General features: G+C 44.0%; 3 protein-coding genes across 5 annotated transcripts in view; 2 read left to right on the top strand and 1 right to left on the bottom strand.

The window, feature by feature from the left end:
- gigyf1b (GRB10 interacting GYF protein 1b) overlaps positions 1-18,851 on the bottom strand; it is a 27,527-nt gene extending 8,676 nt beyond the window's left edge. The window contains exons 1-20 of one of the 3 annotated variants that reach the window (XM_076275339.1): positions 18,438-18,851; positions 16,780-17,244; positions 16,437-16,482; positions 13,532-13,661; positions 13,147-13,248; positions 12,733-12,847; positions 11,163-11,268; positions 10,640-10,851; positions 10,138-10,322; positions 9,410-9,560; positions 8,996-9,187; positions 8,116-8,264; positions 7,337-7,637; positions 6,529-6,695; positions 5,865-5,965; positions 5,112-5,218; positions 3,861-3,940; positions 3,549-3,683; positions 2,817-3,056; positions 1,665-1,876 (exon numbers count right to left, since the gene is read on the bottom strand). In XM_076275339.1, coding sequence (XP_076131454.1) covers positions 1,665-1,876; positions 2,817-3,056; positions 3,549-3,683; positions 3,861-3,940; positions 5,112-5,218; positions 5,865-5,965; positions 6,529-6,695; positions 7,337-7,637; positions 8,116-8,264; positions 8,996-9,187; positions 9,410-9,560; positions 10,138-10,322; positions 10,640-10,851; positions 11,163-11,268; positions 12,733-12,847; positions 13,147-13,248; positions 13,532-13,661; positions 16,437-16,471 — 2,720 coding nt within the window. In that variant the 5' untranslated portion in view covers positions 16,472-16,482; positions 16,780-17,244; positions 18,438-18,851. The remainder of the gene's footprint in view (positions 1-1,664; positions 1,877-2,816; positions 3,057-3,548; positions 3,684-3,860; positions 3,941-5,111; positions 5,219-5,864; positions 5,966-6,528; positions 6,696-7,336; positions 7,638-8,115; positions 8,265-8,995; positions 9,188-9,409; positions 9,561-10,137; positions 10,323-10,639; positions 10,852-11,162; positions 11,269-12,732; positions 12,848-13,146; positions 13,249-13,531; positions 13,662-16,436; positions 16,483-16,779; positions 17,245-18,437) is intronic. The other 2 variants (XM_076275340.1, XM_076275341.1) reach the window with 2 other exon arrangements.
- Positions 18,852-19,417: 566 nt separating this feature from the next.
- Positions 19,418-21,505, top strand: LOC143111853 (endonuclease domain-containing 1 protein). The gene is made up of 2 exons (XM_076274107.1): positions 19,418-19,757; positions 20,621-21,505. The coding sequence occupies exons 1-2, from the start codon at positions 19,473-19,475 to the stop codon at positions 21,215-21,217; spliced, it is 882 nt and encodes a 293-aa protein (XP_076130222.1). The 5' UTR covers positions 19,418-19,472; the 3' UTR covers positions 21,218-21,505.
- A 2,567-nt stretch (positions 21,506-24,072) lies between these two features.
- On the top strand, positions 24,073-25,776 carry LOC143111583 (endonuclease domain-containing 1 protein). Its single transcript, XM_076273826.1, has 2 exons — positions 24,073-24,435; positions 24,815-25,776. The coding sequence occupies exons 1-2, from the start codon at positions 24,130-24,132 to the stop codon at positions 25,421-25,423; spliced, it is 915 nt and encodes a 304-aa protein (XP_076129941.1). The 5' UTR covers positions 24,073-24,129; the 3' UTR covers positions 25,424-25,776.
- Positions 25,777-26,120: the final 344 nt, after the last annotated feature.

The raw sequence follows: 26,120 nt of genomic DNA, 5'->3' as shown, positions 1-26,120 counted from the left end.
GATTTTTAGAAAAGGCATTCAGAACATGTTTGATGATGGTGGAGGTTATTGTCCAATATTTATAACAATACAGGTGGCATTTAGTGGTTCATAGAGTGTTGATGAGTGAACATATTGTTATTGTGGATAATACAGTGTGATTTTTAAATGTTAACAGTTGTAATTGGTGAATAAACTCTTTTGAGAGGTGGGTAAACCTCGTTTTAGCCTCCAATACATCCCTGCATCTGCTACCCCCAATGCTGCATCTACTTATTGCTAAGGATACACTGTAGCTAGATGTTAGGGAAGCACCAAAGGTGAGGAGAGGAGGAGGGCAATTTTGACTAAATTTAATTGAGACATACTACTACGTGCTAACGTTACTGCCATCATGCTGCAATGATTTGCCACGAATGAATGCTGCCCAAGTGCAACGTATATATTCCCATCGGCTATTGATGACGCGAAAAATAATAACAGTAACTCCACTGAAATTATTTGAAACTAAAGTAACGAGCCAGTTTTGAAAAATGTAAGGAGTAGAAAGTACCGATATTCGTGTTAAAATGTAAGGAGTAAAAGTAAAAAGTCACCTCAAAAATAAATAGTTAAGTAAAAATATCTAAAAAATCTACTTGAGTACAGTAACGAAGTATTTGTACTTCGTTACTTCCCATCTCTGAAGTCTGGCCATAGTTCTTTCGTACCCACAGATTAAATGTCTAGGTCTCATCCTTATCAATACTTTACACTTCACTTCGAAGCACACAGCAATAACATTAATTGGTCTGCATATTTCCATCTACAAAATCAACATCAATTACCTACGCCTGCCTCTTGCATCCAACAGCATTTATTTCCCTATCTGGTCTTCCTCTCTAACTGCTGCATAAACTTAAACTAGTTCAATATTCAGCTGCCTGTATTATTAACAGACCTGCTTCCAAAAAAATATTACTCCAGTCCTTCAGCAACTTCACTGGCTCCCTGTTCCAATACCTTATTGATTTCAAGATTCTTCTTCTTACGGTCAAGAGTCTTCATAAGCTATCCCCTTCACACCTGAGATCTGCTTCTCTTCATATTCTCACCCTGCCATACCCTTAGATCCTCCTCCAACCGTCTCACAACACCTCCTGACCGTATGACTACCATAGGGTTAACTGCTTCCTTGCCTCTGGAACCCTCTCCTATAAGACAATCCGTCTACGAACGTGTACGTGTACGTCTCTTTTTGCGTTTAGTTGTTTTTTTGTGTGTCATTATCATTTATAGCCTTGCCTTGTCTGAATGTTCATCGTTCGCCAACTATTTTTTTATTGTGTGTTTTGTTAGGTGTCCTTTAATGTCTCTAAAATACAATCCAGTATGATGACCTTTTATGTCATGTATCTGTTGTGCTTGTCTGTATACATTAATGCAAGCTGCAGTTCAGAATTCATGAGGAGGGTAGAGCCTTCAATGGAGCATTACTGACACCCTTTTTACACACAACAGACTTTTTACTGACACAGACACACACACAGAGACACACACACACACACACACACACACACACAGACACACACACACACACACACACACACACACACACACACACACAGACACAGACACACACACACACAGACACAGACACAGACACAGACACACACACACACAGACACACACACACACACACACACCTGAGTGAGGGGCTGCTGTGGCTGTTCTTGAGGCTCATGCTACGGTGGCTGCTCTGGTTCTTCACAGCCTCGTCCCAGAGGCCCATTCCTCCAGAGTTGCCCCCTCCACTGCTGCCCCCCCCACTGGCCTTCCCCTCCAGGCTGCCCGCGCCCCACATGCCTCCCACGCCACCGTCACCCCACTGGCCCATCGTCAGGCCACCATGCGACTGCTGCGGAGGGTGAGAAAGATGGAGGGAGGGAGGGAGAGGAGGGACAAAGACGGGTTGTAATAAATAGTCTGATTATTCCTAAATCCTTTTAAAAAATGTTCCTGTAGTTTAGTCACAAGTAAAGAATCTGATTCAGACAAGAAAATTGCACTCTATGCATTTCTAGTTCAATAACCCAGGGAGGACTACTGTTATACTAGCAAATCACAGCTAAAAAGTGCAACAGCCTATTCCCATTCCCCAATTACCCAGTCCACAGAAATACCCGATACAGCTATCATTGTGTGGGACTGAAGAACAAAGATGCAATCGTGTGTGTGTCTGTGTGTGTCTGTGTGTGTGTCTGTGTGTGTGTCTGTGTGTGTGTCTGTGTGTGTGTCTGTGTGTGTGTGTCTGTGTGTGTGTGTGTCTGTGTGTGTGTATCTGTGTGTGTGTGTGTGTATCTGTGTGTGTGTGTGTGTATCTGTGTGTGTGTCTGTGTGTATCTGTGTGTGTGTCTGTGTGTGTGTGTCTGTGTGTGTGTGTGTGTCTGTGTGTGTGTGTGTGTCTGTGTGTGTGTGTGTGTCTGTGTGTGTGTGTGTGTCTGTGTGTGTGTGTGTGTGTCTGTGTGTGTGTGTGTGTGTCTGTGTGTGTGTGTGTGTGTCTGTGTGTGTGTGTGTGTCTGTGTGTGTGTGTGTGTCTGTGTGTGTGTGTGTGTCTGTGTGTGTGTGTGTGTCTGTGTGTGTGTGTGTGTGTGTGTGTGTCTGTGTGTGTGTGTGTCTGTGTGTGTGTGTGTCTGTGTGTGTGTGCCTGTGTGTGTCTGTGTGTGTGTGTCTGTGTGTCTGTGTCTGTGTGTGTGTGTGTGTGTGTGTGTGTGTGTGTGTGTGTCTGTGTGTGTGTGTCTGTGTGTGTGTGTCTGTGTGTGTGTGTCTGTGTGTGTGTGTCTGTGTGTCTGTCTCACCCGGTCTCTCGGCTGCTGCTGCTGGACCCTGTGCTGCTGCTTGAGCAGCCTCTCGGCCTCCATCTCCAGCAGGTTGAGGGGAGTCTTGGGGGGCTTGGCCAGCGGGTTGGACTGGGCTGAGTTCCAGCAGGGCCCCTGGGACTGGGCCCCCCCGCCCCCCACCGGCTGCTGCTGCTGCTGCTGCTGCTGCTGGCTCTGCTGGAGAAGCTTCATGATCAGCTCCTGCTGCTGACGACACTGCTATATATAAACACACACACACACACACACACACACCATACAGAGACCACACACACACACACACCACATAAACAAACAAACACATTTACATAAAACCACACCACACATGTAACCACATAACATAGGCACACCATATACACACACACACAGACACACACACACAGCAGTCTGTCAAACTGAGAATTCTACTGAGCACCAGTGATTAATGAAACACTTCATTTTCAATTCAATCCACTTATGACAGTGAACAGGGTCTCTAGGCACTTGGAAGGATCCAAAGAACCAGAGGCCTTCATAGCAAGTCTGTGTCTATATTAGAGCATGACATGCCTACCATAAGTGGACCAAGATCACTGAATATGTGTGTGGTTTTCTCCACAGTGGAACAGTTCTAATCATTTTTTCCCTTCTACTGTGTGGGTGTGCCCGATCTGTGTTACATCATGTGCATCTATTTATTTATGTGTGTGTGTGTGTGTGTGCATGGCTCACCTGTTTGCGGTGGAAAAGCTCCTCCTCTTCTCTCCTCTTCTGCTCCTCCTGTTGCCTCCTCTTCTCTTCCCTCCTTTTCCTCTCCTCCTCCTCCCTCTTTACCCTGAGTTCAGCTTCACGACGCTCCTGCTGAAGCTGCACGCACACACACACACACGCACACACGCACACGCGCACACACACACACACGCACACACACGCACACACACGCACACACGCACACACACGCACACACACACACACAGAGGTGAGCCAAGAATAGAGATGGCAGTAGGGAGTGATAAGGGTTGACTGGAGGAGACTGTCCCTTACCTTCTGTTGCAGCTGCTCCAGCGTTAGCCCCTGAGGTAAGTTGCCCATGGTTAAGTCCCACAGACTGGCTTCACCGCCTGCTACACACACACACACACACACACACTTTAGATTAAGGGCCAATCTCATTTCTCTGTTTTACCCCATCCCCTTAGTTTTGCGCTTTCACGTGAGAGGAAGGGCTATCCCAATTCTCTTTTGGATCAAGGGGTAGGGCTAAGGGGAAGGGGTAGATACCCCTTAAAACCAAGCATTTTCGCTAGCTTACTTGAAACCGAGGGGTAAGAGAAATACCCAACATACACCGCTCACACCGGAAAAACAAGCACACCGAGAGATTCATTGATATGAAATGTTGAAATTAATTATGAAATTAATAAGGATTATAAAATTAAAATGGTAATTGTTTTATGTTGCATTCAATCTTGTGACCATATATTGAAGGTCCTGTTCTTCATGATGAAGTTTTCAAAAATCGGCATTTTGTGAATGTTAACAACACATCATTATTTGCGCGAATGTCTCGCATTTTACATATTTCCATGTCTGATACACCGCGAATTGGCAGCATACTATGTCCGAAATGTAAAGTCCAACAGCAGCTAAATTCGCTGAACTTTTTTACCGCTTGTCTGATATGAATGCTGCATACTGTTGCCGACTCCTCGCATCTAGGCTATTACAGGTAGCGATTGCTTCTGATGCCAAGTAACGACCATTTGGATATTATTGTAAAATATCGAAGGCGTTGTGTGATGTTTACATAGCAAACTGCATGTTTATTTTGTCCCCCATCCCTGTTTCATTCACCCGGACCAGGTGGTAGGCTACGAACGAACATAGGTACGTTCTGCTTTTGTTGAAATAATTCCTGAACGGTTTTATTCAGAGCTGAAAATGCAATGATAGCCTATTTGACAGAAGACAGATGTAGGTTGCTAGTGACAAAATATTAGCTTTCAGTGTGGTACGAATTATGTTTAATTCAAGTGTTTCATTCATCCCAGCTCTCCCTTATAGTTGGCTGGTGGTGTCTCATTTCCAAGGGGAATATTTTCACCTCTATGTCTTGCCACTCGGTTTCGAGGGACAAGGGCTAGGGGTAAGATGAAGGGATGAACAGAGAAATGAGATTGGCCCTAAGACCAATGCAGGAATATTCAACATCACTGAGTCTCACAGGTTGTGTGTGTGGATGTGCTTATGTGTGTATATGAGTGTAAAACTTGAACGTGAGTAGGAGATTGTTACCTGACTGCTGTGAAGCTGAGGTATGCATATCCCACAAAGACCCGCTGTCTGGGACCGACATGGACCTGTTCATAGCTGGCATCATGCTCGACTCCCCACACCGGTTGCTGATAAACACAGCATGTATCAAAACCACAGTATCTCTGTACCACAGCTCAATGCTTTTCCGTGAATGTGTTCTATGCTTTAAGTCACTTGTTACTGGCTCGTGCTGAGATTTCATTGGGAGTTGTGAATGGTTGTGGAGTTGTGGTAATTTGTATGTGTTTGAATGTACTTATGTGTGTGTGTGTGTGAATGGTTGTGGAGTTGTGGTAATTTGTATGTGTTTGAGTGTACTTGTGTGTCCGTGTGTGTATGTGTTTGAGTGTACTTGTGTGTGTGTGTGTGTGTGTGTGTGTGAATGGTTGTGGAGTTGTGGTAATTTGTATGTGTTTGAGTGTACTTGTGTGTGTGTCTGTGTGTGTGTATGTGTTTGAGTGTACTTGTGTGTGTGTATGTGTTTGAGTGTACTTGTGTGTGTGTGTGTGTATGTGTTTGAGTGTACGTGTGTGTGTGTGTGTGTGTGTGTGTGTGTATGTGTGTGTGTGTGTGTGTGTGTGTACAGATAATAAGTCTGCTTCACTGGTAACCAATTCATGAGCTGGTAATCTCATCTGGAGTTGTGAATGGTTGTGGTGTTATGGGTGCTTGCATGTTTATGAGTGTATTTAAGTGTGTGTTCATATAGTGAGTCCGCAGGTCTCTGGTCACCTGTTTATATGCTGGTAGCGCATCTGGAGCTGCTGCTGATACAGGGCAGCGGTGGCCACCTGCTCCAGCTGCTTCTTAAACACTTCCTGGTCCATGTTGCTCTGCAGGGAAGCACACAAGACAAGAGTACTTAGTATATCGTCATCAGTATATTTTTTGTCTTGTCTTGTTTTTTATCTATTTATTCCGTCTTAACATTTTACTATGCTATGGACCCAGCAATGGAGTCTGAAATAAAGAAAGAAAGAAAGAAAGAAAGAAGAAGAATGGGTCTTAACCCATTTACTCCTAAAATGCCTGCTAAAAACAGCTATAGAATCCTATGGCATTCTAGACTAAATAACCTTATTTCCTGAGGGTTTTCTGAAAACATACTAAAAATTGTCAACGTATGGCAAAATTTAATATCTAAGCCTCTGTAGCACCTAGAAACATGAAATAAAAAGCATGCTGCGCTACGCAGCATCCAGCGGGAGGGTCAATGTTGCGTCATGCAGCATCCAGCGCAAATGCACAGCAGAAATGTTATGAAGTAAGTGTAAGGACAACTATATGCCTGTGTGTCTGGAGCAATTACGGAGCGTCTGTGCGATAAGGTCAGTGAGTTATGAGGAGGAAGGACGCCTGAGGCGGCGGGTGTGGGGAAGCGGGCGGCGGTGCTCACCAGCAGGGGTGGTGGGGAGGGCCCGGGGGAGAAAGGCACACGCCCCCACATCTTGATCACGTCTCCCAGGGGCTGGAAGCCCTCGTCACAGCCTCGCTTCACCAGCAGGGTCATGGTGAAATAGCCCGCCTGGAACCACTCGCACATCTCCACGGTGGAGAAAGGGCCTGATGGAGAGAGAGAGAGAGAGAGAGAGAGATGGTGAGTGAGTGAGAGTGTGTGAGAGAGAAGAGAGAGACAGAGACAGAGAGAGAGATGGAGAGAGCGATAGAGAGAGCGATAGAGAGAGCGAGAGAGAGAGCGAGAGAGAGAGCGAGAGAGAGAGGGAGAGAGACAGAGAGAGAGATGGAGAGAGAGAGAGGGAGCGAGAGAGGGACAAGGAGAGGGAGAGAGAGAGCGAGAGAGAAAGCCTCTCTAAAACTACTCATAGGATGTGGGTGGGGGGAAAAGAGGAAAAAGGAAATGAAAAAACATAAAAGGAGCAAAATAAACAAGGAGGGGTGGAAGAGGGGGATGAAAGAGCAAATGAAAGTGGGAACAGCAACAGACAAGGATAAGTGCAGAAGAGGAGATGGGCACGGGGGATCAAGGAAAAACACCATCAGCACTACAAAAGACAGGACACACAGGGACCATTCACTACATCATAGCAGGGGGAAAAAACAAGACGTCGGCAGGGAGGCCATGAAAGGTTTCTCTTTTGCGCATGGTGAGGAACAATGAACGTGTGGTCAGTGAGCATGCCCTCAACAACCTCCTTTCTCCTCGGGGCTGCAGGGGCTAGGGCGAGTGCCAACGCGTGCGCTACCTTGGATCTCTCCTTGGGGGTCTTTGTAGAACCACTTCATGGCGGCCTCGTGAGAGAGCGGGAGCGCGCTGGCCGGGTGCGCCAGCGAGTGCGACGAGGCCGAGTGGGAGTGGCCGTGCGGGTGCGTGGAGGAGGCGGCGGCGGCGGCGGCAGCGGCCTGGTGGGTGTGAGAGTGGCCGTGCGTGGGGCCGGCACCGGACCCTGCGCTGGATCCCACGCCGTGGCTCTCCTGCAGGGCCTGCGTGAAGCGCTCCTCCTCCAGGGAGGTGTCCTGGAGGGACGCCACCATCTTCTCTGCCTCCTGTGACACACACACACACACACACACGAAAGGTACTGAGTGCTGGAGGTTTCTACTGGTCAAAGCTTTCAGATAAAACTGGTCTACAACAAAGTGTCTAACTCCTTCTAGAAAGGACTCTCTGGAGGTTCCATGTTTCTGCTTGTGATAGTGCAGATATCATTCTGATGTATTAAATCAAAACCTCTAAAGAAATTGGTAAAACATCAGTTCCCCCAATTGCCTATTCCGAAGCCATCGCCTTTTTTTCTGAATTATGAATGTGAATCAGCGACGCATAAATACAAACTCACTACTGAAATCCATAAAACATCCAAGTAGCTTATGATGAAATATCATAGCAATATCTACAACAGCACCATCTTTACCCCACAGATTGCTAAATCACCTTGACCCACTCAAAAGTCATAAGAGACACCCCGAGCACATGAAGCTATGCGATGCATTGGGAGTTCACTGTTGCACGTAGAATACTTACTTGCTGCAAGTGCTTCATGCGCTCCTCCTCCTCGTTGTCTCCACCTGCTGGTGGGAGGTCCGCTCCAGCAGCAGCCAAAGCAGGGGGAGAAGAGACACTCTGAGAGGAGCCGGTGCTCGGCTGACCACTGCCCCCTGGTGGCACTACATCTGGAATGACACGTTAGAGGCCATTACAGGCCAATCCCTCAGGCGTCTATCAGTGCACCCAAGACCACTGCAGTCTTCATGCATGCATGTTTGGTTGCCCGTTTTCTTTTTACTTTTGTAAAAAAAAAAATATTTAATATACTTTATTTTTCAAATAATCCAAATAATTCACAACGATCTGAAATGTGCACTTAGAAAAAGTCATGTAAACATTCTGGTAAATCAAGTTTTTCTGCACTTGTCAGCAGTCAGCTTTCAGCACCCAGCTGAAAGACCAGATTCCAAGGCTGCATATTAAGTAAGCACCGCAGTGACAGAGAGAAATCAATCAGAATGCTGGCATGCTTCACCCTAGCAGGCGGTCACAAAACCACAGCATATGCACTATAACAGTGTTTCCCAAACTTTTTTTCTGGGGACCCACTTTTTAAAAATGACAGACTATCACGACCCAACTCGTGACTGTGGTAGTTAAACTAGATCTAAAGCTGTTAGCTTTCCTAAGCTATATAAGGTATAAGATAGGGGTATTACACAATATAAATTGTCACTAGGCTATGCTGGCGACCCAAATAAAATCTCCTATGACCCACCTGTGGGTCGCGACCCAGTCTTTGGGAACCAATGCACTATAACACTTACACTTGTCTAATACACACACACAAAAAAAAGAAAAACACTACTCTCTGTCTCTCACACACACACACACACACACACACACACACACACACCTTCAGCAGGCTCCCGAGTGCTGTTTATGGGCGGTGCTGAAGCAGGGGGTGCATGCTCTGGATTGGTGGGAGGGAGCCGAGTCAGCGAGGGGGGAGGGGCTGGCATGGCTGGGGGAGAGGAAGAGGATGAGGAAGATGAAGGCCCGGGCATCATCATCTCCACCTCAGTGACAGTCAGCATTTCACGCTCATCTGTGGAGAGAGAGAGAGAGAGAGAGAGAAGAGAGTGAATGTGTGTGTGTGACACAGAAATGTCACATATGATTGACAAAAAAAAAAGAATATTCTGCATACCAGCATAACTGAGAATGCTAATGTATTGACATAAAAATTTAAAATGGAGCAGAAAGCGTGTAGTAAACAGAAATAAACAGAAGTAAATGTATTCAAACTGAACATCAGAATGGAACTGACTGAAGAATGGCTGATAGACAGAGGCGGCGGCGGAGGTGGCGGCCTCCTCACCTCCCTCCCCGGCGCTCTCCCTCCGCTCCTGACCCCTCTCGTCCTCCAGAGCTTCAAACTCCAGCTCCTGGTCCTCGGGGATGGGGTCCCGCGAGCTCTTCTGCGCAACACAAACACAAACATCACAGGGGGAACACGTCAGGCCAGGCCAGGGGGATTGAGTCCCATGTGTGATGCTTGGCACAGCAACACAGAAGCAACACAACACAAAGTATAAATAAAGATAAGCTGTGGGGGAAATCCACTGCACATCAATCCCATCTAATGGAATAACTCTTGAGACAATAATACTCATTAGCTGCAAAAAAACAGGTTGCGCCATTCAAAGCAGCATAGATATAGATAATGAGCAAAATGTTAGAGCAGCAGTGGGAACTACGATCCAGAAAAACCCCGGTCAGGAAATAGAAAACGTAAAAGCAATGCAAAAAAAAAAACAGCACAGCCAACATCTCAGCCAGCAATGGACATCAAGAAATTGCATAAAATGTTGCTCTTTTATTACTCCTTATTACTTACTTACTCTAACATTGTATTATTCTAACACACACACACTCACACACACACACACACACACACACACACACACACACACACACACACACACACACACACACACACACACACACACACACACACACACACACACACACACACACACACACACACACACACACCTTGATGCACATGAAGGCTCCGGACGAGTCGAAGGTGCCCATCTCTCCATCCTCCTCGTCAGTGCACCACTCCGGTAGGTCCCGGTCGTCGTCCATTCCGTCGCTTCCGGTACGTCGGCGACCGCCATCGGGGAAGTCAAACTTCTTGACGTGGTCACGCCACCCTGCTGAGCGTGGGCCCCCATCTGTTGGCATGGGACAGGTGATTAAATGCATCACAAAGCCATTTTGTGCTTCATTGCATCCATGTTCATCTAGCTTTTTTCCCCCTCACGTAGACCTTTCATAATGGATACACCGTAGCCTATATTTTCTTTTTAAAAATGTCATGTTGGTCCCCATGATTCCTTTAATGAGCAAACATAAAAATTACAAAACACATTAGGCTATGCAACATCACAGTAGTTTAGTCAGATTGTCAGATAACTTGCCCAGACTCAGAATCTACTTTAAGTTTGTCCTGGCTGTATGAGAGTGAGTGCGTGCGTGCGTGCGTGCGTACCATCACGTCTGCCTCCCACGGTCCTCCAGCTTCCTCCTGGCTCAGCGGCGGCGGCGGCAGCAGCAGCGGCGGCGTCCTCCTCCTCCTCCCTCAGCGTGCGCCAGTTGTCGCTGTCAGAGCGCGAGAAGTCCTTCCGTGCCCCCGCGGCACCCTCCTCGAAGCCCACCCGAACCCCGTCTCTCCGAAGGGGCTTCTCAAAGCGACGCTCACCTCTGCTCAGCCACCAGAACAGGACAAAAGAGCAAGTGGGGAGTCAGTATGATAATTCATTTTTATAAATAAATCCTTTTAAGAAACATGTTTGGACATCTAAATAGGGGGGGGGGGGTTGTTGAGCTCTCCCCCATTACTTACTTGAAGATAGCATGATGTTTAATTAAACATGACTGCTGATCTTTCTTTTCTGAGATAATGAATACTCATTTAAAAATCAGTATTACATTACGAGTGATAAGTAAACAGGCGGCAGACTGGTCAGTGAACCCATCAAGTGACCGTGGCGTGTGCGGTCCCCTGGACGTACCTGTCGTCCCAGCTTTGGCTGCGATGCATCTCTCTGCTGCGGCCAAAGCCCACCTCTCCTTCTTCTGGACCTCTTTGGTAGAAACCGCCCTCTCCTCTTCCCCTTCCTGTGGACAGACAAATATGAACATAATCCAGCTTTTAACCCATTCACGCTGGATGCTGCATGACGCAACATTGACCCTCCCGCTGGATGCTGCGTAGCGCAGCATGCTTTTTATTTCATGTTTCTAGGTGCTACAGAGGCTTAGATATTACATTTTGGTAGACGTTGACAATTTTTAGTATGTTTTCAGAAAACCCTCAGGAAATAAGGTTATTTAGTCTAGAATGCCATAGGCGTTTTTAGCAGGCATTTTAGGAGTAAATGGGTTAATACTATAAAGCTTTTAATAATAATCGAAAACAAATTAATGCCTGTACAAAACAACATATGCAAATCCTTATTCATTGTTTACTAATAATTGAGTAGGAATAAGGCAGCAGCTGGCCTGTACCACCTCAGGGAAAACACTGTTATGATTAGGGTTGGGTATCGTTTGGGTTTTATCCGATACTGGTGCTAAATCAATACTTTTAAAACGGTGCCTGAACCAGTACTTTGTTTTTACAATAAAATGGTCTAAAGCATGAATTGCTTTTTTTTTTATTATTGATAAGACAAATTTGAACATGAAATTGAACTGTTATATTCAATTTACTATCAATACCTCATTGCTTCTACACATAATAGATCTAAATGTTAAAACAGCTTGCCATGGATGCACACACAATGGTAAGCTCTGGTTTCAAGTTCTTCCAGTGTAGGTGGCTTGCCATAAGGTATGTTAAAAACGGCTTGCCAAGTTCATTCAGTGTGTTCCCAAATGCTTCAAGGAAATCCCCCATAGCACGTAATATTTTTTTTTTTTTTTTTTTAAAGTATATTTTTTTGGGCTTTATGCTTTTAATGATAGGACAGTGGAAAGTGACAGGAAGCGAATGGGAGAGAGAGCAGGGGTGGGATCCGGAAAGGACCACGGGGCGGGAATCGAACCCGGGTCGCCGGCATATGGTGCAGGTGCCCCAGCCAGTTGCGCCACAGCTGGGGCCAGCACGCAATAGTTTTAAACATATTACATATGCCGGTGCTGAAGTGTTTAGATTCCCAGCACTAGTAGGCATTTTAACAGTAACTATGCGCTAACATAGGCTACCCTGTCAGAGCAGCTTAATTAGCGATAATGTACGGAGATGGTTCCGTAGCCTCTTTGACAGCTCAGGGATATCAATGCAGAGGTATGTTTGTAACGTACATACTGTATTTATATTTTTGCAAGCAAACTTTTAGCATGATCTTCATATTCATTGTGACGCTATATGGGCCTCATGCACATGAAAGATTAACGTCATGTCATTATGTTGTTCAGAACACACCGTGGTACCGAAATCCACGTTGTTATTCGATTATTCCGTTTGCGTCTGCGCCGGTGCCATATTAGTAGCAGGTTTCGGTGCTCAACCCTAGCTGTGATCCTCAACGGGTTAACACCAGTAGTTATCATTAATTAGGTCCCTGTGTTCAGGCTCACCTCTTCCTCCTCGAACAGTCCCTCGGCCTCGGGCCACTCCCACAGGGGCAGCCCCTCCCCCTTTTCCCATGAGCCTCAGCACAGCAGAGCTGTTCACGGACATGGAGAAGTTCCTCTGCAAGGAGCAGGGGAGTAGACCCATAGGGAAAGGGAGACAGGGAAATAAAACAAGGTAGGGAGGTTGGGGTTGGTGGTGGGTGTTGAGTGGGGTAGGGACCCAGACAGAGAGAGAGAGAGGGAGAGAGAGAAAGAAAGTATTTTTAGACAGAAAGAAATTTCACTGGCATCAACATGAAATGCCAACAACAGAAAGAATATCCTTTCTCCATTTTAGTTTACAGTCAAATGTACAGGCAGAAGTTAAGTAAGGAAGTAAGTAGCCGCATCCCAGGTGCAGTGTAAAGATAGACAAACCTCTACCTGCTCTTCCTCCGTCAGGGGCACCAGGGCTAGAGGCTGCAGAGGCTGCTCCTGCAGCACGGGCGCAAACTCCTTATCCTGCAGCTGCTCTGGAACCTGTCCAGAGAAAGAGAGAGAAAGAGAGAGAGAGAGAGAGAGAGAGAGAGAGAGAGGGAGAGAGGGAGAGAGAGAGAAACCACAGGAAAGACAGACAGAAATGAAAAGAAAGAAAGAAAGAAAGAAGGAAGTAGAAACTAGGCATGTGTACTTCAAAGGGCATTCAAATTTCATTAACCTTTAGCCTGCAAGCATGAAGAGGCTTGTGCCCAGCCCTGCGTAGGTGGCAGTAGGATAGAACATGGTAAATCATATCTAACGAGATTGCGCAGTGTCAGCATACCTTATTATCTTTGATATAAAGTGCTAGCATCTCCTCGCGGCCGTAGCGGTAGTCGGCCAGCTTGGACTTTGGCATGGCGGGGGATGGAGGAGGAGATGTCACACTCCCCCCTCGAGATAGTGCACGGAGCCTGAGCATGAGCAGAGAGAGCACTTAGAAGCAACACTGTACATCAAACCGAACAACACCATCGACTGGAAACAGAATGTGAAAAGGTGCACAGATGATCAAAAACCTGATATGTTACACATCATTAACTAAGATCAAATTATATGAAGAAAAGTACAAATATAGGAAAAACTTTAAGTTCATTTCTAAAACCAACCCGCCACACACTTTCCCTGCCTGCTCACACTCATGTGGAAGCCCCCGCCACATTCAGTGCCCAAAACCCAAAACCAATTAGCAGGAGTGTCAGTGGGTTTTAAACCCTGCAGTCTTCATCAATGTATGTGCAATAGTTTTGTTTGTGTTTGTGCTGCAACTTAACTCTACCTGTTACAGTGTTTCCCATACATTGACTTATTTGTGGCGGCCCACCACAATATCAACATTGACCACCACACAATGATTTTCCAGGTTGTACTAAATTGTGCTTAAATCTGGTTAGGATCATAACCACGCTGCACTAATTTGCTAAAAACTGTTGCATTCAAGTTAATTCTGCAAACCTACCACTGCAAATAGAATTCAATTCTGTGGGAAACACTGTGTTAGTTAGAAACTGACAGCAGCATAATCGTTAACACTGCAGATTGCAAAGCAGCAGACTGACACCATATAGTGTGTATGTAACCATATTAAAACATTAAAAACATAGCCTTACACACATAATGAAAAGCATTAAAAAGAAAGAAATCCTATATCTTCCGGGATCTCTAAAACATGTTACCATGCTACAGTGTATCATATCGTCACCTTCCTAAAATAATGGCATAAGTCATTTGACATTTTTTTTTTTGTGCCTAAATCATTTGATTTTTGGTTAACTTTGATGTGTTTTCCGAAAAACTTGAAAAAAAAAAAAAGCCATTATTTTAGGAAGGTGACAATATGTAATGTATTTTTTCAAAGAAAATGACTCTGAAAACTCAATAACTCGATTTCCTTAAAGCCATCTCAAAGTTCCCTGCGGTACTACACTCAACCCTTTCATCACGAGAGCCCACTGCATGTGACTACCAACACACTACACACCACGAATACCCACAAACCCACTGTCCAGGCCGAGACTAGGCTAATTTGAGCTTCCAGGCATTAATGGCTGGGGCCTCAATGTCCGAGAATGAGAAAACGCTTGCATCTCCATTATCAGACCGATAGCAAGCCTGTATTGTATTGTCCTAAATCCCTCCCACAATGCTGCCTCGATGTTAACCTCATGACCATATCCAGCAAGGGAAGTTCAAGTTCAAACATCATACTAAATGGTATTAAGTAAAAGTTGCTGTTGCCGTTTTTGCTCTGTGGAATTTTAACACACAAAAAAAAGTGTCCCTCTCAAGGTAGACTCCATTTCTTTATACTGCAGAAGATGTGGATCTGATATATAACAACTAAGCAGTTAGCCACATTTGTTTACTGACAGTAACATTAGCCCAACTGGTTATACCATGAGTACCATGGCTATCCTATTTAGTACAAAACACCACTGGCTCAAAAGGAACCATGGCTGGCTAAAAAAAGCATTTATTATCAATCACTTTAAATTGTATTGCAAGTACACATCCATGTGTTCATTTGAGCAAGCGTGTTTTGTAATGAAATATGATTAATGCGGGAATGTTGGTGTTATTGCAGGATTTTAATGTGTGCAGTCTGTCTGCTTCAACGATTCGCCTCCACATGCCTTAAAGGGACACCAGGCAAGCCTGATGCTTTTTCTCTATGAAACTCCTCCTCGCTCGGTCTGAAGCTCTTTTCCTTTTCTTTGCGTCTTCCGTCAAGGGTTTTCGCTGCTTCTTTGCCGGCTCTGCCATTATACACACGTTTGCAACAATCTCTAACGTTTCGTTAGCCTGCCTCTGTGCTGTAAACTGATCCTGCTTCGGTCGGCAGGTAGGATACACATAACTTGCAAGTGGGATATTCTTCCTACAGGCAGTAGGGGCGGGCGAGAGAGCCTTTATTCGCTCCGTAATGAGTCATTTAACCATATACCGACTTACGAAGATGATTAATTAACACGAAAACGTTGCCTGGTATCCCTTTAATTGGCCCAGCTTTGACCCAAAAATTGGGAAAGGGATGTTGAGTGATTTGAAAAGGGCTCTCGGAGTTGTGGTACAATTTGAAATGACGAGGCTATGTGCTCCCCCTTGTGGTAGTAAAAATGTCCATCCAAAATATGCACGCAATCTCAGCCATTTATATACACAACACTGGGACACACTGAATGGAAAATAAAATACTGTTTAGCACGCACTATATTCGAAAAATCAAACGTAACACCAAACTTAGAAGAACGTAAAGGTGGCTTGGATGTGACTATAAAGCAATGTGCTGTTGATGGATATAGGTAGACAGGTTTAAATTACCTGTGAAAGTAAGAAGTGAAACTATGCCATGTCCATTTGATGTTTTAAATAGACGTGTTTTCATATTTGGGATAGAGGGGAGGTGCAGAAGCTGTGATTGAATATGCGTACAAAAAATAGCATCCAGCACACTGAATTAAACCTTAGAAGTCACTAAAATAGACACTTGAAGGAAAAAAAAACCACTGGTGCTAAGTTACAAACAACGTAGTTGATCATTCTAGTGTGGAAGTTTGACTTAAGCATAATTATGCATATGTCCATATTGGCCTAAAAACACAAACATATTTAGGCCATCATGTGCACATGCCATACAAGTGTATGAAATGTGCGCTCATGTGGTAAATTGTCCTGTGAGTGGAACTCACCATTCTGGACCGAAGTTAAGGGACTCTGCAGTCATATTCCTGTTCTCTGTGGAGCAAGACATTTCTGTTAGAACAGCAGAGCATGTTAAACACTCTCCTGCCTATACAGAACAAAAAAATCTGGCTTTATCAGTACATTAAAACGCCATAGACCTGTCACTTTTCAATCGAACACAGGTTGGTATCCAAGAGAGTCAATTCAAAGACAAAGGACAAATCACCACCCTTCAAATCACTTCACAGATCATTTGAGAATAACATTTTTGTGGCAAAGGCAAAACCCTAAGACGGGCGAACAAGGGAACACATTTAAAGTCACCAACAGTGTAAAGGGAGTCCTTACCTTCTCCAAAGGAAAAGCCTGGATCAAGTGTTGGTTTGAAGAGACTTTTTTTTTTTTTTTTTTTTGGTTCTTGTGTGCTGTGCGCTGAGATGAACTTGACAGGGTTTAGCTCAGGGGCTGTTAGCCAATAGCTGCCAGAATCAATACAAGGAAGAGTGGCCAAACAAATAACGCTCCCTAAAGCTGAGCCCTACCAGTCAGACCTACTGAAACTGAGTTCAAACAAAACAAAACAACACTTAAGACAGAGCTTGACTGGTAGCGGTGATAATATCAACTCAGTATTCACAAGAGTGATCAGAAATGTTAGTGTAACATAAGCTGATTTTCTTGGTATCTAGTGCCACATCATATTCTTCTGCAGGTTTAAGATGACTTTGATTTAGTTTTCCCCCCCCACTCCTGGCTGCTTGTCCTTTGCACTGTCCTGTTGGGTGTAATGCCAGACTACCCAGATCCTAACACCTGTGAAGAACAAGAGCAATTTTGAGATGGATAAAAAGTGTGTAATTTAATACTAAACAATAACATAAATGCAGCTTCAACTTTCATCAATCCGGCCATGAGTGAAATGAGGTAGAATATTACAATACAGAGCCACCCAAGTGAAAGAAGCAATGTAGTTCTCTTGATTCCTTTTCTATGAAGTGCTATATTTCACCTTGGCTTTAGACCTTGCAATCAATATTAATACAAATATTTATATACAACTCAATCAAATGACTCCGTTTATCACGTTACAACAATCTATTACATTCAATTATGAATGCACAACATATTAACCAAAGACCACCAGTCAGGATATTCTTCAGATTTTCGATCACAGTCACAAAGTACAAACACTGCACAATATCACACAACAGCAAAGCATTTTAAAGCACGACGGCCCTAACTTGCATAAATCAAATTTCCCTATAAAACCATAGAAATAAACGTAATATTTAAGTTAAAGCTTAACACGAAATTAAAAAAAAGAAACAACGCTGGACATGGACATAATTTGTTAACGTTGCGTCTAGGGTGACTACAGATGCTACGACGACGCAGAGGAAAATACAGAAAAGGAGGGGAAAACATGGTCAGTTATACGTTTTTAATAAAGTTGGGTTACCGTATCGATTGTAACATAAGAGGGAAAGTGCAAGCACAAGCGCTACTAGTGTTGACGATAGCTAACGTTTGCTCACGTCAAGTTGGGGTATTATGGCTGGCTTGCTATGCTAGGGTTAGTAGCGCACTGAGAGGGCTCTAGACTTGTGCCGCGTTAATGCATCCTCATAATCACATGAACCAGCACAAATCACCATTAAAATGTACGAACATCTCGTTTCATCGCATTTCAAATACCAGACGTAACTGTACCTAGGGGCCACATTCATTTGTAACTACATTAGCGATCACACCCCCATTTTAACGAGGACTGCCCACTAAATTTATTTCGGTGCTGCAAAACTGCAGGCCTAGACTATTTAAAAATCAAGAACCAAATGTGGCTAACGTTAGCACAGCAAGTGCACTTCCATGCAACGACCAGTAACTTTGCGATACAATCAATCTATGTGGTAAACTAATCGATTATTTTGTCCAGACATCAAATTAAATGCAATGAATTAATGCACATGTGAGATTTAGCTACATTAAGTTGTTTCGCAACTTGCCTTTCTTTGCAGGCTGATAGCAAGCTAGCTAGCTAGCTAGCTAGCCAGCTAAGCTTTCTTCAGAAGTTCGGTTGTCCTTTTATTAATCCGCGCTTGAGACACGAATGAAAACCGTGGCAATTTTTTAATATGCTGATTTCCAGTTCCTTGTAACTATATCGTGTAATTCTAATCGTGTGTACAAGTAAAACAATTATCTTCAACTGCAACGCTAGCCGAGAGTTTTCTCTGCCTCGCTCGGTCGTCTAACGTTAGTTGTTTGTGTTTTACAAATATGGCTGCACATTGCATAACATGTGACAGGCTTAGCCTATCAGTGAGGACTTTCACTGGGAACTTCACGGTGAGTAGAAAATATGGTGGGACACTATTGCCCCCTAGCGCCAATGATGAAGTCAATGTTATTGGACGAAATGATGACACAAAAGTTAGGCTACTAACCTCTGATGTGGAGGCTACAAGGCCTACAAAGGCTATTAAACCAGTGAGACCACTGTCTTCATATCTGACAACTGTCAGGATGTTCAAAAGTGGTATATGCTCATTCTATTCTGAGAACACACTGTTAAATGCATGTAATAGCCTACTGGGTAGAATCTTGTACTTCATAATGCCTGTAAAATATTTGATCTGATTATTATTCGTTTATATAGTGACTTATACATGGTGCCACATTCATAAACCCACCTCTTTAAACTAGCTTCTTCCTGTTAATCGACTCCCCTGGTTTTGATCTTTTATACCACTGCTACTGGTGTCATGTTATTTCCATGTTATTTCCTATTATCTAAATTCCAATAATAATAATAATAATAATAATAATAATAATAATAATAATAATAATAATAATAAACCCGTCTGTGTGATGGTTGTTGGCTGGACTACACAGTGTAGAGAAGAGGGAGTGGCTTGAATACACTTCATTTAAATTAGAGTCATAAAGAAGCCTTCCCTTCATCAGAGAGGTGAGATACTGAATATCGGCGTCCACAAATGTGATCTACCACACTTCTACCACGGTCTGCCTGCTCCATAATGGTACCCAGACTAATGATTTTAGCCTGCCTCGCCACTGCGATGGTCCTGGCAGAAGTACAGGAAAACTTCTCCCCTGAATGCAGAGAGTTCCTATTTATGGGAACACCACCTCGGGGACTGGAGGGACCCACCCTAAAGAAGATCTGCCAGTGGTACAATGGCAAAGCACGCTATATCACCTTATACGATGTCGTCAATCACATTCCTGTCTACTCGGCCTACACCTTCAAACGCAACGATGGATCCAAGCAAGTAGACGTGCCTTGGATGTATGAGCCTCAGGTAAGAGCTATGATAGACTATATTAAGGATGACACAACGCGTGCACACACACAAAAAAAGACATTAAGGTATTATAGGAGTGGCTTGGCATTTTACTTGCCCATTTTAAAGGTATTCCTTATACCAGAGACCTTCAAAAATTTCAATTTAAAATAATAATTGTTATTCTTTCAAGACGCTAAAATATGCTTTACAATTACGCATAGAAACATATAAAACATAGAAGAAAACCCAGAAGATACATAGACTGTGAAGGAAATAACATGACAACAGGAGCAGTGGTATAAAAGATCAAAACCAGGGGAGTCGATTAACAGGAAAAGGCTATTTTAAAGAGGTGGTTTTATGAATGTGGCACCATGTATAAGTCACTTGGGTCCGTGTAAAATATTGGGCATCAGCTTTTGGACCAAATAGCTTAAGTTACAATGATTGTGCACAAGATTTCTTCCTTAAGAGACTAGGGGCCCTAATTTAAATCTTGGGCAAATTGCAAAGTTTAAAGTCTAACTAAAGCTTGCTTAACAACTATGCAAAATCTATTTGAAAGTGAAATACCAATTCTAAGCACAATCAGCAGTGGGTCAGCTAAAAGCTGTCTCATGCCACATGATGCCGTTGTTCGTAGACTGACACTGCACTTTGCCCAGTATTTAAATTAGGGCCCAGTGTGAATTGAACCCCAGATATAAACTACTGTCCTCACTCAGATGTATATGTATGTACGGGCACTGATGAGGAAATAAGTGTATCAAATTAATTCCACCGGTAAGGCCTGCTGTGATACTTCTTTCCATGTCAACACTTTTCACTCCATGCCCAGGTGCAGTGACAACTTGTGTTCTTCTCTCTAAAACCCTTAGCTTTCCACTGTCGCTGCCCATAGAGAGATGCAGCCCTTTCCCCTTGAGAACGGAATCCACGACAGCTTTGAGGATTCCCAGGCAGTCCTTGAGGACTACTCCAACACAGTGAAGTTTGAACGTGGCCACCTCAACCCCGACGAGCACCAGTACCTCCTCGACGACAAGGCGGCCACTTACACTCTCACCAACATCGTCCCCCAGGCCCGGGAGTTCAACATCGGCCAGTGGAAGAAGCACGAGCACATCCTCCGCCGTCGCCTTAACAACTACTGCCGTGGAACAGCCTATGTGGTGACAGGGATCACCACCTCAGGCAGCATGATTCGCCGACACAACACCTACCGTGTGGCCATACCGTCTTACTTGTGGTCCGCGTACTGTTGCGTGGACTACGACCATAACGCGCCATTTGAAGAGCGTGCCAAGTTCCCGGCCTTCGCTGTGCACGGTCTCAATGAAAACGAGGGGGAGGTGGTGGAGATGTCAGTCCAGAAGCTGGAAGGCTTTCTGCGGAAGAACACCTACGTAGATGAGTCCTTCCAAATCTTCTATGAAGACTGTGTCCCCACTGACACCAGCTTCATGCACTTCTAGTGCACACGATAATGTCACCACCTGTCCACAGTAATAAATGTTTTAGTTGGCACTTTTTCCAATTTTGTAAAGAAAGGGCAGAATGCATAACATGTCTATGGCCCACACCCTACAGCGGCAACATAATATGAGGCTGTACGCTTTATTTAACTGAACAGACATGAAAGACATGTGTAAAGTGATAAGAACAGAATTTTGGTCCTCAACATTAATAATTGATCAGAAATACAGCATGTTTATCTTCATTATACTTAAGACTCATGATAAAATGACAAATCTTCTGCTAAAATAAATGACATGAAGGTAAAATAATCTGTGCTCTTCCTTATTTACTGTCTGCCTCTTTGTGTAGCATATTTATGCACAATATATTTGTATGCAGTATTGTACAGAACGATGCAAGAGGGATGAGAGATATAGAGTAGGTGAAGTGAGGTCACTGCTTTGTGCAGTACAATTTGCTTCTGTCTGATCACCTTTCCAGTGGAGTACAGATGTAAGATACAGCATGAACAGGGAGAGTGAGAGACATAAGTGGGTTGGGATGGGGGGGGGGGGGGTCCTTACCTCATCAGCCACATAAAAGAGTACTATAGCACTATACATTTTACACGGTGACACCGTTGTAAAAGGAATGTGAGCTAGCTATGCTGAGTAAGGAGAAAACTATAAAAACCCTCACAACCATTTAGCGCGCACAGTCCTTTCACATAAAGGAAACTGTATAATTTGGCAATTCCAACATCATTATCTTTTGGAACCTTATCGGGCTGCCTCACCAGCAATAAACGGTCTGCCAGCTCGTAACCTAGTCTACGCTGCTTTAGTTCTCAGTGAGATAGAGAGTGAGTTTTGCATATTATGGCATTGCCATTCATTTGTACTGTAATGCGGTCATAGAGAGAGTGACAGACAAAAGATATGATGAAAGAATCTACCAATGGCAACCTACCACACTACAGTATGTGTGACAGGTTTTTACTGAAGCTCTAAGCGCTGAGGCCATGACAAACAAAGGCCTGTGACATCTCTCAGTATGTGAAATGTGAAATACACATTTGATGTAGAGATTGACATTTCCATTTGTTAGAATGATGCTATTGTATTACTTAGTCTTAGGCCAGTCCCTGAAATAGCCCATTTGTTACAGTAGTTGTCACCATTTTGCCATGTCCTGTTACTGACTAGTATATAAGGTTAAAACCATGTAATCAGTAAAGTAGCAGCAGTCTCCACAGTGAAAGGCGAAGTAGCATAAGGAGGATGGAACATAAAGTCCCAGTGTGTTAACACCAGATTTATGTCAGAGAGCATCAGTTCCACTGTTGCACACAAGCCCACCAGAGATCTCCCACTCTGACATGTTCAAAGGAACGCTATCACAGATGAGCTGTTAGCATGGTTCAGAGCACTGTCTCTTCAGTGAACACAAACCAATGGTGCAACCTACAACCCCACAAAACCTTTTGTGAGCTGTACACACATTGGGAATCATAGATAAAATCCAGATCCGACATACTCTTTACAGTTCCCTTGTTACATTGAAATCGGTACGAGGCGAAATTAGGTACAATGTAACAGTATGTTATGAGGTGGATAAGGAGCAGTTTAGAGGACTGTTACGTGTTTATTTTTATAGGAAACGTGGCCTATAGTCCCAACATACTTTTTAGGTTGCACTTAGTCTCTGCTATAGACATTTATCCACTGACCTTCACTGACCTTCACTGAAAAATAACCCATTGGATATACTTAATTGAAATAGGGACATGAATGAAATGTCTATAACCGTAACAATGCTTGAGGAAGATAATTTACAAAGTCACTGACTCTGATGAAACATTCTGAGTAACGTGTACCACAGTATTCAACAGAAGTCATTGTGACAATGACACTGAGTCATTGTGAAAACATGTTACATGGAACCACTGATAGCTGGTGCATGATCAATACATAATGGTGGGAACGCATAACATAAAACACAATCCAGCTTCAAAAATGTACTGGCCCCTAAGCATAATAACAAACACATGTGAAACGTTTTGGCAACACTGACAACTTGATTATCTCAGTGTTCTTGCAAAGGTGTATAGAGAAAATAATGAAGTGGTGTCACCAAGGGATCCCATGCATGCAAAAGTTGCATAGGTGCTTCAAATTCATCTTACATGATTCTGTTGGATAACTCATTGTTGTTGACAAATATGTTAGTTCAATGTAATAACACTGTATTTTTAAAGAGATGCATGACTACTTTGATTCCATGTCTAGTTCCATGTTGTGTGGTTTAGTGACAACCCCTTTTTTCTTTCTTTATACTGATAGCCTACAATTAACTCACGTGATTCAATCAGATAAAAGAAATTGTCAATTTGATTGACTATTCAAACATAATAATGTTGTGTTTACAAAACTAGACTGGTGTTATGCAGCTGTAACATTATGTGGTTTCATATTGGACAGCACTGACTTTACCTTTTTTTACAGTGTTGCCACCGCCTTGCCATCTCGTTTTTTGGGATGCTCATGTAAGTGCATCCATTAAAGTTGGTCTGAAATCAAATTGAACGTGTGATATTATTTTGACAAACTTCCAACCAAAGATAATGTCTGTCTCCACATGAACCATCCCCCTAGGGTCCCCTGGTTACTTCCAGAGGCACTTCCAGTGAAACAAATGGACAAACAAACTACGACTTTTAGCGGATCAGGTCTGCCAATGGCAGCGTACAACATGCGGTGACGTTGTGTTGGTGCATACCAGGTGACTTGATGTAACGGCCACTGCTTGGCTGCTTTGCTTATCTACTAACAGGTTTTTAACAACTCTCATTATTGATGCTCTACCAGTCAACCTGAGACACAGCGACCCATCACTTCACATTGGCTTTGGTAAATCGTTATACCTGGCAATGCATGTCCCTCTCACCTGGCTAGTGCTGGCCTTGGCCGTCCTGCACCCTGCTCCGATCGCCCGCTCAACCGTGGTCGAGGACTTCAACGATGTGGCGGGGTGCAAGGACTCGCTGTACATGGGCACACCGCCGCGGGGCATCCTGGGCAGCAACCTGAAGAAGATCTGCCAACGCTACGCCGACAAGCCTCGCTATGTCACCCTCTATGACACCAAGAAACGCATCCCGGTTTACTCTGCCTACACCTTCAAGAAGACAGAGGGAGACAGGCGGGTAGATTATCCATGGATGTACGAGCCTCAGGTATGTAACAGCTGGCAACTTTTCTTCTTACACACTTTCACCTACTTGCTATTGTCACAACAGCCAATTTACTAGAGGCAGAAGGACAGGCTCCACTAGGATTAGGAGAGTATCAGGGGAGTGTTATCACGTATTTAAGTCACTGAATGCCATTTGGGCTGGTTTTACAAAGAAAGGTTATTTAATCCATCTCCTAATTATAAACATATTTTATAATTATAAACATATATACATTTTTACCTGATCTTTGTTTTAAAATGTTTTTTATTTTTATTTTAGTAGCCTAGCTAATTTTGGATGGATTCAATTGCACTGATGTCATTGTATGTTCTTCATCAAATCGGAAATGAATTAATGATTCCCCACCTGCTGCTCTCAGCTTGCAGAGACAGATGGCAATGGGAACATGATGCCTTTCCCCACTGGATATTTGCACATGAAGTTTGAAAACGGTCAGGCGGTTCTCGACGACTACTCAGACGTGGTGCTCTACGAGCGAGGCCACTTGAACCCAGACCAGCACCAGTCACACCCTCACGACCGTGCCGCCACCTACACGCTGACCAACGTTGTGCCAGAAATCCGCGAGTTCAACATAGGCCCGTGGCGTGAGTACGAAGAGCGCATCCGCATTCGCCTCAACAACTACTGCCGCGGCACTGCCTTCATCGTGACGGGGGTGACCACTAGGGGTAACATGATCCGCCGCAACAATCAAGACCGCGTGGCCATCCCCGAAGACATCTGGTCGGCATATTGCTGCACTGAGTACGACCGCAACGCGCCCCACGATGTCCGTATACGCTTCCCCTCGCACGCCGCTCTGGCCAAGAATGCCAAGGAGGGCAGCTCAGTTCAGGAGTTCACCGTCATGGAGCTGGAGAACTTCCTTAAGTACCACATGGACGTGGACCAGAACCTACAGATCTTCTACGACAACTGCATCGCGCCCTCTCCTCTTCCCCTCTACCTGCATCATACTATTTGACGGAAGGCATCGACCTTCAGGGCCAAAAAAATACGTCGCCCTCGGGGTCGATGTTTCCCATGACACACGATATGACCATTTGTGCCTTCGTGTTTTTTTGTGGGAGTCATCCTTTTTCTCTGAAATGTCTTTATCAATGTGATAACACATCGGGGGTTAAAGTTGAATTATAGTTAACCTATTGTGTAAGAAAGTGAAAGAGGGATTGATAAGCCCACAATTGACTCCATTATAGCAGTTTGCAAATGTTAGAGATAAAACGCTACAACCCAGGAATCTGTATGACATAACATGATATCTGATTATATTTGACTATGTTATGAATGAATAAACAGGCTACTGCCATTAAAGCATTCGCTGTCTCTTTAAGGTCTTTTAAACAGGTGGTAGGCAGGAATGGCAGGCTCATTACAAATATTGTGAATACAGGCATAGTCGCCCTGTGGTCCTTGGTTAAAACCTGCAAGAAAACCTTTGACATCACTGAGGCATGTGTGTGATTAGAAATGCTGCCTGACTTGACACTGAATGCTGCAAGTGTGGTGCTTTGGGTGAATTCCAAAGACTTACAAACACTTTGTTTAACTTGGAATGTATAGAGTTGGAAATTGACACGCCAAGTTTAGTCATAATCTCTTGAACTATTGATTGCTCAGAAGCCATTTTCCTTTTACATTAAATCACAGACATATTTGCC

The sequence above is a fragment of the Alosa pseudoharengus genome, unplaced genomic scaffold, assembly GCF_046254945.1.
Source record: "Alosa pseudoharengus isolate Yale_2024_CS ecotype anadromous, Long Island Sound unplaced genomic scaffold, YU_APseudo_1.1 YU_APseudo_1.1_scf_8, whole genome shotgun sequence".
Classification (NCBI taxonomy): Eukaryota; Metazoa; Chordata; class Actinopteri; order Clupeiformes; family Clupeidae; genus Alosa; species Alosa pseudoharengus.
Note: the sequence above shows the minus strand (reverse complement) of the source record. Positions and strands in the feature narration are given on the sequence as shown.